Source organism: Cherax quadricarinatus, chromosome 28, assembly GCF_038502225.1.
Source record: "Cherax quadricarinatus isolate ZL_2023a chromosome 28, ASM3850222v1, whole genome shotgun sequence".
In the NCBI taxonomy this organism is placed as follows: Eukaryota; Metazoa; Arthropoda; class Malacostraca; order Decapoda; family Parastacidae; genus Cherax; species Cherax quadricarinatus.
In genome coordinates this window covers 22789836-22800957 of record NC_091319.1, presented here as the reverse complement: position 1 = coordinate 22800957, position 11122 = coordinate 22789836, and the positions used below count along the sequence as shown (strand labels likewise).

The 11122-nt window shown below is 46.0% G+C and overlaps 1 protein-coding gene across 2 annotated transcripts in view; it reads left to right on the top strand.

Moving 5' to 3' along the window:
* The first annotated feature begins 5750 nt into the window (after window positions 1–5750).
* Window positions 5751–11122, top strand: part of LOC128693349 (C-type lectin domain family 4 member F) — a 30728-nt gene continuing 25356 nt past the window's right edge. The window contains exon 1 of one of the 2 annotated variants that reach the window (XM_053783041.2): window positions 5751–6712. In XM_053783041.2, the coding sequence (XP_053639016.1) occupies window positions 6322–6712 (391 nt within the window). In that variant the 5' untranslated portion in view covers window positions 5751–6321. The remainder of the gene's footprint in view (window positions 6713–11122) is intronic. The other variant, XM_053783040.2, reaches the window with a different exon arrangement.

The window sequence follows — 11122 nt, the reverse complement described above, 5'->3', positions numbered from 1 at the left end:
TGGTAATCTGCCTCGTGCACTGTACTGGTAACCTGCCTCGTGCACTGTACTGGTAACCTGCCTCGTGCACTGTACTGGTAACCTGCCTCGTGCACTGTACTGGTAACCTGCCTCGTGCACTGTACTGGTAACCTGCCTCGTGCACTGTACTGGTAACTTGCCTCGTGCACTGTACTAGTAACCTGCCTAGTGCACTGTACTGGTAACCTGCCTCGTGCACTGTACTGGTAACCTGCCTCGTGCACTGTACTAGTAATCTGCCTCGTGCACTGTACTGGTAACCTGCCTCGTGCACTGTACTAGTAATCTGCCTCGTGCACTGTACTGGTAACCTGCCACGTGCACTGTACTGGTAACCTGCCACGTGCACTGTACTGGTAACCTGCCACGTGCACTGTACTGGTAACCTGCCTCGTGCACTGTACTGGCAACCTGCCTCGTGCACTGTACTGGTAACCTGCCTCGTGCACTGTACTGGTAATGTGCCTCATGCACTGTACTGGTAACTTGCCTCGTGCACTGTACTGGTAATCTGCCTCGTGCACTGTGCTGGTAACCTGCCTCGTGCACTGTACTGGTAACCTGCCTTTTGCACTGTGCTGGTAACCTGCCTCGTGCACTGTACTGGTAACGTGCCTTTTTCACTGTACTGGTAATCTGCCTCGTGCACTGTGCTGGTAACATGCCTCGTGCACTGTACTGGTAACCTGCCTCGTGCACTGTACTGGTAACCTGCCTCGTGCACTGTACTGGTAACCTGCCTCGTGCACTGTACTTTTAACCTGCCTCGTGCACTGTACTGGTAACCTGCCTCGTGCAATGTACTGGTAACCTGCCTCGTGCACTGTACTGGTAACCTGCCTCGTGCACTGTACTGGTAACCTGCATCGTGCACTGTACTGATAACCTGCCACGTGCACTGTACTGGTAAGCTGCCTCGTGCACTGTACTGGTAACCTGCCTAGTGCACTGTACTGGTAACCTGCCACGTGCAATGTACTGGTAACCTGCCTCGTGCACTGTACTCGTAACCTGCCTCGTGTACTGTAGTGGTAACCTGCCTCGTGCACTGTACTAGTAATGTGCCTCGTGCACTGTACTGGTAACTTGCCTCGTGCACTGTACTGGTAATCTGCCTCATGCACTGTGCTGGTAACCTGCCTCATGCACTGTACTGGTAACCTGCCTTTTGCACTGTGCTGGTAACCTGCCTCGTACACTGTACTGGTAATGTGCCTTTTTCACTGTACTGGTAATCTGCCTCGTGCACTGTGCTGGTAACATGCCTCGTGCACTGTACTGGTAACCTGCCTCGTGCACTGTACTGGTAACCTGCCTCGTGCACTGTACTGGTAACCTGCCTCGTGCACTATACTGGTAACCTGCATCGTGCACTGTACTGGTAACCTGCCTCGTGCACTGTACTGGTAACCTGCCTCGTGCACTGTACTGGTAACCTGCCACGTGCACTGTACTGGTAACCTGCCTCGTGCACTGTACTGGTAACCTGCCTCGTACAGTTGTACTGGTAAGCTACCTTGTACAGTTGTACTGGTAAGCTGCCTCGTGCAGCTGTACTGGTAAGCTACCTCGTGCACGTGTACTGGTAAGCTGCCTCATACTGTTGTACTGGTAAGCTGCCTCGTACAGTTGTGCCGGTAAGCTGCCTCGTACAGTTGTACTGGTAAGCTGCCTCGTTCAGTGGTACTGGTAAGCTGCCTCGTAAAGTTTTACTGGTAAGCTGCCTCGTTCAGTTGTACCGGTAAGCTGCCTTGTACAGTGGTACTGGTAAGCTGCCTTGTACAGTTGTACTGGTAAGCTGCCTCTTGCATTTGTACTGGTAAGGTGCCTCGTACAGTTGTACTGGTAAGCTGCCTCGTACAATGGTAGTGGTAAGCTGCCTCGTACAGTGGTACTGGTAAGCTTCCTTGTACAGTGGTACTGGTAAGCTGCCTCGTTCAGTGGCATTGGTAAGCTGCCCCGTGCAGTTGTACTGGTAAGCTGCCTCTTGCAGTTGTACTGGTAAGCTGCCTCGTACAGTTGTACTGGTAAGCTGCCTCGTACAATGGTAGTGGTAAGCTGCCTCGCACAGTGGTACTGGTAAGCTTCCTCGTACAGTGGTACTGGTAAGCTGCCTCGCTCAGTTGTACTGGTAAGCTGCCTCGTACAGTTCTACTGGTAAGCTGCCTCGTACAATGGTAGTGGTAAGCTGCCTCGTACAGTGGTACTGGTAAGCTGCCTCGTACAGTGGTACTGGTAAGCTGCCTCGTACAGTGGTACTAGTAAGCTTCCCCGTACAGTGGTACTGGTAAGCTGCCTCGTACAGTTGTACTGGTAAGCTAACTCGTACAGTGGTACTGGTAAGCTGCCTCATACTCTGGTACCGGTAAGCTGCCTCTTACAGTGGTTCTGGTAAGCTGCCTCGTGCAGTTGTACTGGTAAGCTGCCTCGTACAGTTGTACTGGTAAGCTGCCTCGTACAGTGGTACTGGTAAGCTGTCTCGTACAGTGGTACTGGTAAGCTGCCTTGTACAGTGGTACTGGTAAGCTGCCTCGTACAGTGGTATTGGTAAGCTGTCTCGTACAATTGTAATGGTATGCTACCTCGTACAGTTGTACTGGTAAGCTGCCTCTTGCAGTTGTACTGGTAAGCTGCCTCGTACAGTTGTACTGGTAAGCTGCCTCGTACAGTTGTACTGGTAAGCTGCCTCGTACAATGGTACTTTTAAGCTGCCTCGTACAGTGGTACTGGTAAGCTGCCTCGTACAGTGGTACTGGTAAGCTTCCCCGTACGGTAGTACTGGTAAGCTGCCTCGTACAGGTGAACTGGTAGGCTGCCTCGTACAGTTGTACTGGTAAGCTATCTCGTACAGTGGTACTGGTAAGCTGCCTCGTACAGTGGTACCGGTAAGCTGCCTCATACAGTGGTTCTGGTAAGCTGCCTCGTGCAGTTGTACTGGTAAGCTGCCTCGTTCAATTGTACTGGTAAGCTACCTCGTACAGTTGTACTGGTAAGCTGCCTCGTACAGTTGTACTGGTAAGCTGCCTCGTACAGTTTTTCTGGTAAGCTGCCTCGTACAGTTTTTCTGGTAAGCTGCCTCGTACAGTTGTACTGATTAGCTGCCTTGTACAGTGGTACTGGTAAGCTGCCTCGTACAGTTGTACTGGTAAGCTGCCTCGTACAGTTGTACTGGTAAGCTGCCTCGTACAGTTGTACTGGTAAGCTGCCTCGTACAGTTGTACTGGTAAGCTGCCTCGTACAATGGTACTTTTAAGCTGCCTCGTACAGTGGTACTGGTAAGCTGCCTCGTATAGTGGTACTGGTAAGCTGCCTCGTACAGTGGTACTTTTAAGCTGCTTCGTACAGTGGTACTGGTAAGCTGCCTCGTACAGTGGTAGTGGTAAGCTGTTTCGTACAGTGGTATTGGTAAGCTGCCTCGTACAGTGGTATTGGTAAGCTGTTTCGTGCAGTGGTACTTTTAAGCTGCCTCGTACAGTGGTATTGGTAAGCTGTTTCGTACAGTGGTACTGGTAAGCTGCCTCGTACAGTGGTATTGGTAAGCTGTTTCGTACAGTGGTACTTTTAAGCTGCTTCGTACAGTGGTATTGGTAAGCTGTTTCGTACAGTGGTACTGGTAAGCTGCCTCGTACAGTGGTATTGGTAAGCTGTTTCGTACAGTGGTACTGGTAAGCTGCCTCGTACAGTGGTACTGGTAAGCTGCCTCGTACAGTGGTACTGGTAAGCTGCCTCGTACAGTGGTACTGGTAAGCTGCCTCGTACAGTGGTACTGGTAAGCTGCCTCGTACAGTGGTACTGGTAAGCTGCCTCGTACAGTGGTACTGGCAAGCTGCCTCGTACAGTGGTTCTGGTAAGCTGCCTCGTACAGTGGTACTGGTAAGCTGCCTCGTACAGTGGTACTGGTAAGCTGTTTCGTACAGTGGTACTGGTAAGCTGCCTCGTACAGTGGTACTGGTAAGCTGCCTCGTACAGTGGTACTGGTAAGCTGCCTCGTACAGTGGTACTGGTAAGCTGCCTCGTACAGTGGTACTGGTAAGCTGCCTCGTACAGTGGTACTGGTAAGCTGTTTCGTACAGTGGTACTGGTAAGCTGCCTCGTACAGTGGTACTGGTAAGCTGCCTCGTACAGTGGTACTGGTAAGCTGCCTCGTACAGTGGTACTGGTAAGCTGCCTCGTACAGTGGTACTGGTAAGCTGCCTCGTACAGTGGTACTGGTAAGCTGCCTCGTACAGTGGTACTGGTAAGCTGCCTCGTACAGTGGTACTGGTAAGCTGCCTCGTACAGTGGTACTGGTAAGCTGCCTCGTACAGTGGTACTGGTAAGCTGTTTCGTACAGTGGTACTGGTAAGCTGCCTCGTACAGTGGTACTGGTAAGCTGCCTCGTACAGTGGTACTGGTAAGCTGCCTCGTACAGTGGTACTGGTAAGCTGCCTCGTACAGTGGTACTGGTAAGCTGCCTCGTACAGTGGTACTGGTAAGCTGCCTCGTACAGTGGTACTGGTAAGCTGCCTCGTACAGTGGTACTGGCTCAGTATTCATTAATGTTTACTTCAGTCTCAAACTTAAAAGTTTTATTTATTTAATTCTATAGAGTTTAACTTAGAATAGAAATATAAAATAAAATAATGGGAATTATTTTTTTGTTTTATGTAATTACGCAGTATTGTCTTCACATGGTCACATATACTTGCATTCTTATTACCTCTCTTTACTGATATTAATGAAGAATATAAAGGAACAGTACCGTGACTTGGGCAGTGAACACGTAATCCGCACATAGGATTTGATGACGTTTCGGTCCGACTTGAACCACTGACAAGTCTCACTAACACACGGAGGTAAGGGAGCCAGTTAATATACGAAAAGAGGACAAGGACGGGACAAGAGGGAAAGAAAGAGGAATTAGAGAAGTAGTGGTAGAAGTAAGACTGGTAGTGGAAGTAATAGTAGAAGTAGTAGTAAGTAGTGTCTGGATATTAATGAATATGTTGGGTTAAAAATGTAAATTATCAATATTTTTTATAAAACAAGAACTCACTCTCCTCAGTTTCCTTCACTAAATATTCTTTGGCTCTATTCTTTTCTTGTTTATATTAAAAATTACCTTTACATAATTAGGTACGCCATTCTTCACCTTGATCACTGTATAATACAGGTGTTGGAGACCTGGCCACCTACTGTAGGTATTACAAAATTGGTATCGTAATGGCTTTGTTTCCAAGGGAAGTGAACACAGTTTTGTAATGCCCAGGGAATACGACATTTACTGCTAAGTATTGTTTCTCTATAGTTATCCTGTGTTGACTAGGGTGATCGTAGATGTTGTAACACTTGGTGTTACCCGGGTGAGGGCGACACTTGGGAAGCCCTGATTGACACTCCCACCAGTGGTGCTGATACTATGTCAATGATAAGTCTTGTCTGGTCATCAGGGTGTTCTCATCTACAGAAAAGAATGGATTTTAGTTTACCAGATATTATTAGTAAACTGATATTGATTACTTAGTTGTATCTGGAATTTTTTTTCGCATATTACAGTAAATCAATAAAATTATTTCACCATATGGTCTGGATGTCGCCACACGAGGAAGATAATACTGACCTCTCTGCCCTTCCCTTCAACTTTTCCTCCCCAGCTCAATCAACCCTTCGCTAAAATTTTGTGCTGGGTACATGTGTGTGTGTGTGTGTCATGGTGACTGGTGCACCGAGCTAGGATGTTACGACATTTGAGGTGTCCTCGTCAATGTTCAGCAGTGATACCACCCTGCTGCTGCCACTGTCCTCACCAGCATTCAGCAGTGCCACCACCGTGCTACTGCCAGTGCCCTCGCCAGTGTTCAGCAGTGCCACTACCGTGCTACTGACAGTATTCTCACCAGTGTTCAGCAGTGCCACCACCGTGCTACTGCCAGTGTCCTCGCCAGTGTTCAGTAGTGTCACCACAGTGCCACTAGCCCTCTTACACCTGTCACCTGACTTGTCGTCTCACTTAGCAGTAGTTTAACACTTTTTCTTGGATACACACACACAGTTGCTTACAAATTTTATCATAGCTTGCAAAAATGTGGCAGAACTTCTGCAGTCATTCTAGATCTCAAGCTGCATACAGCCTCTAAAGGCATTCTAAGATTTATCAGACTGATAAAAATGTCTTCAGACTGTTATTAATGTGACGAGATTATTCAGACCTTCCCAGAGTGTTGCGTGTTGTCTGGACAGTGTTTCTCTTATAACCTGCTCTTGTAAAATAGAGAAATATCTCTTGGCTTAATACATTGTGTGTATGGTTTATCAGATACCATGAAGGCTCTAATAAATCTTCCCACTCTACCTGACTCTACTAACCTCTACCAGCCACACCCTTTATCTCAGTCATCATACCCTTTGCCCCAGCCACCACACCACCACTTGTCTCAGCCATCATACCACTTGCCCCAGTCGTCATATCTCTGGTTGCAGCCAAAATACTCCTTGCCCCAGTTGCCCCACTCTACGAACACCTTGCTACATAGTCCTCTGGTGCTGGCCAGCCTGCTGTTGTTAATAGGTTCCTCTAAGCGTGCCCCTAGCACCAGCTGGTCCTCCCTGGCCCACGATGACCATCTGCAGGCTCTCCTCTCTCACAACCTGGACGCAGTCCATGTTATCAACTACAACCTCTCCAGCACCTTACAACAAAGACGCCAAACAGGTAAATATGCAAATATACTGCCAAGTTCTGCAACACAAATAAATCTGTACATAGACCTGCCAGTCTCGACACTACTGGTAAGTGCTTCTTGATGGCGTATTATGTGTATTTCTTGACAAATAAATAAGATGCAAAATAGTCAGGCACCACAGTCATGCCTATGTCATTATTAATTAAGAAAAAAATTACCTCCGGCCCTTGGAACTAATTCAACACTTAGGTCTCAGAATTACTCTTGCCTGTCCTAAAACTGCTAATGTCTTTAATATGAGAGAAGAGCTTGATGTTCTAAGTACTTGGTATTAGAATGTTAAGAAATGAACGAGAATCCCACTACAAATATTACTAAATGTCTAGAAATAAATAAACAAATGTAAATGAGTTGTGAAGACATGCAGTTATATTAAGTCTTATAACTTGCACGAACTGTATCACTGTAGACAACAACAACGTTTCACCCTCCATGGAAGATGTGTTTGTTTATTATTATATATTTTACAGCTCCTCCCAAGAAGCTCATCACTAGTAATTCCTTCCTTAAATCATTTGAAAAGGCACTATATCATCCTTTTGCAGACGATATGAAAATTTTCATTAGTGTCATCCACTAAAGACAATAATGGTAATCTCGAAGCTGATATAAACCAAGTCTTCCAGTAGGCTACAGAAAACAGTATTATGCTCAGTGAGAACAAATTTAAATTTCTCCATTATGGGAAAATTGAGGAAATGAAAGGTAGAACGGAGTATAAAACTAATTCTAATTACACAACAGAGCGAAAACTAACGTGAAGGACTTAGGAGTGATCATGTCAGAAGATCTCACCTTCAAGAATCACAACAGTGTCACTATAACAACTGGGAGGAAAATGATAAGATGGATAATGAGAAATTTCCAAACAAGAGATGCCTAGCCAATGATGATCCTCTTTATGTCACTTAATCTCTCTAAGCTGGAATATTGTTGTACACCAGCTACCTAACTACATGAATAAGTTCACTCAAGAACCTTAATTAGCGGTAACGTTTGGCGTCACTTAACCTGTACTCCTTGGAGCACAGATGAAAAAAATACATCGAAATTTACACCTGGAAAATCCTAGCGGGACTGGTCACTGGACCCAACTCTGCACATAGAAATCACTCTTTACGAAAGCAAAAGACTCGGCAGACGCTGCAATCTACGCCCGATGTAAAGCAGGGGTGCCATGAGTACACTATGAGGCAACACAATAAGTTTAAGGGGCCCAGGACTATTCAACAACTTCCCATCATACATAAAGGGAATTACCAATTCAGTTCCTCAAGTAAATTCCTGATCAACCGGGCTATGGTCTGTAAGTCGGACTGTGTGCGGCCAGCAGTAAGAGCACAGGATTCAAGTAATCTTGTCTGGTGGTAAAATGATTACATGCAGATTTAATGACCCTCTAGTAATAGATAGGCTTTAAGCCTCACTAACCAACTGACCAACTAACCAAGTAATAGCTTGGTAAATCAGGCTTTGATCCACTAGTAGGCTTAGTCTGGGTGTAGACCCTGGGCACGCTTGATCCACTAGTAGGCTTAGTCTGGGTGTAGTCCCTGGACACGCTTGATCCACTAGTAGGCTTAGTCTGGGTATAGACCCTGGGCACGCTTGATCCACTAGTAGGCTTAGTCTGGGTGTAGACCCTGGGCACGCTTGATCCACTAGTAGGCTTAGTCTGGGTGTAGACCCTGGGCACGCTTGATCCACTAGTAGGCTTAGTTTGGGTGTAGGCCCTGGGCACGCTTAATCCACTAGTAGGCTTAGTCTGGGTGTAGGCCCTGGGCACGCTTGATCCACTAGTAGGCTTAGTCTGGGTGTAGACCCTGGGCACGCTTGATCCACTAGTAGGCTTAGTCTGGGTGTAGGCCCTGGGCACGCTTGATCCACTAGTAGGCTTAGTCTTCGACTGTAGACCCTGGACACGCTAATCCACTAGTAGGCTTAGTCTGGGTGTAGGCCCTGGGCACGCTTAATCCACTAGTAGGCTTAGTCTTCGTGTAGACCTTGGGCACGCTGATCCACTAGTAGGCTTAGTCTTCATGTAGACCCTGGGCACGCTGATCCACTAGTAGGCTTAGTCTTCGCGTAGACCCTGGGCACGCTGATCCACTAGTAGGCTTAGTCTGGGTGTAGACCCTGGACACACTGATCCCCGAGTACATTCTTCATGTATCCTATTATTATTAATACTACTACTACTAGTTGTACAAGAATGGTATACAATACCGACAAGATGAAATTAAGACATATGTGCAACATCTGGGTATCTTTACTGGGGAATCCCGCCTGCCGGTGACTATGCCCTCGTCTGCTACACGTTCCCCTTCCACCTGACGTTAGTACGTAAGCGCCAGGCTCCTTGCTTGTGCTTCAGAATCTCCACGACTCCAAGGTTGAGGGACTGATTACCTCATCTTCTGTATATAGTCCTACTGTCTTCAAATTATGTCCTGGAATTTGTATTGATAAAGCCACTGGATGGCGAAACGTCTACAATAAAGATACCCAGATGTTGCACATGTGTCTTAATTTCACTACTACTACTAATATTATTTTTATCATTATTATTAAAGAATAAAGAGGCACAATAAACAACCCGCACATAGGAGACAGAAACTTATGACGACGTTTCGGTCCGACTTGGACCATTAACTAATCACTAGTAATTGTCCAAGTTGGACCGAAATGTCGTCATAAGTTTCATTTTCTTATGTACGGGTTATTTGTGTATTATTATTATTATTATTATTATTATTATTATTATTATTATTATTAGTAGCAGTAGTAGTAGTAGTAGTAGTAGTAGTATACACAGTGGGAAGTATTAAATAAAGTGTATGTGATATACACTTTCTGAGTAATGCTGTAGATGATCGTGATTCACAACATTTTCTAGCACAACGACCCCACATACTCATGGTCATGATTTTAAGCTTCGTTTAATTGAGAAAATACATAATAAAATAAATAGTGCAACGAACTCTATAACACTTTGCTGACTCCTTGGAATATATCAGTGGGTCGCCTAGGGAGTCCGCGACCCACAGTTTGAGAACCACTGGACGGTGTAGTGGTCTGAAGAAACTAGTGGTTTCTTCAGTCCAATAGAAAGAAGAACGGTGGAAGATGAGCATATCGACTACAGCCTGCGGGACTGAGTACCTCAAAGTCCTTCTCACCTTTCACCGTTCTTCTCTGTATTGGACTGAAGAAGCCACTAGCTGGCGAAACGTTTCCTTAATAAAGATTCCCAAATGTTGCACAAGTGTCTCATTCTTCATATATTTGATGTTTACGCAGTGACTGGTGCCAAGTAATGGAGAGACTGATGAGGTCGCCTTTGAGGCACTAAAGCTACTCTCCCCTTCCTTCCTTCACTAAAACCTGATTGCCACTCATTCTCGAGGTGCTGTATTGCCCTTACGGATTTAGTGCTTCCCCAAGAATTTAATAGCAACAGCAGCAACAACGAAAAGAAAAGCAGCAACAAAAACAGAAGCAACAACATGAATGAACAACTTCATCAATAACAGGAACAACAATACATCAGCTGACAGTGTGACCTTTCCTGACACCGTATTGAGTGCCACACAGCAGTGAGTGAGGTTACTGAGAGCAATGACACTGCTGACTACTTGTTGGTCATCACTCTACTGGTCGCCCTTGCACTGAACATGCCTTACCTTCACATTCCTTTACCAAGACTGCCAAGTATCCTGTGTTACGAACAGTTGGTAGCCGTGTGTTTGAGGCGGAGCCAGCTGACCAGCACCAGTTGACCGGCACCAGTTGACCGGCACCAGTTGACCGGCACCAGCTGACCGGCACCAGCTGACCAGCACCAGCTGGTCCACACCAGCTGACCAGCACCAGCTGGCTAGCACCAGCTGACCAGCACCTCTACTTGGGCTCGCATAGGCCACCAACACAACCTTTAATATGTTTAGTTATATTATCATCACCTACGACAACACTGACACAGTTCTTGAAGGCAACTAGGAAAGTTTCCTGACTCTAGAACTTGTATCTTAGCAGCATTTGCTTGACTAATGGAAACAATAGTCTCAATACAGTACAAAACATTAGTACAAATAGTCTCATTATCTTCATTTAGATTTGGTATCGTTTCATGGGATAAATATTCCTGTTGCCTTTGATCAAGAAGCACCTGGTGTCTCTTTCTACCTCCCTTTCTTAAAATTTTAACCTCTCATTCCTTCTCCTATATACACTTAGTCTCAACTACCTAGCTAGAGTTGAAGGTAGCTAGACTGTAGTTAGTCTTCAGCAGATAGCCTTGATATGGACTGTAAGATCTCCTGCTGTCTGCTTCACTAAACTACTTCCTTATACTACTCTTTATGAAATCACTTTTTTCC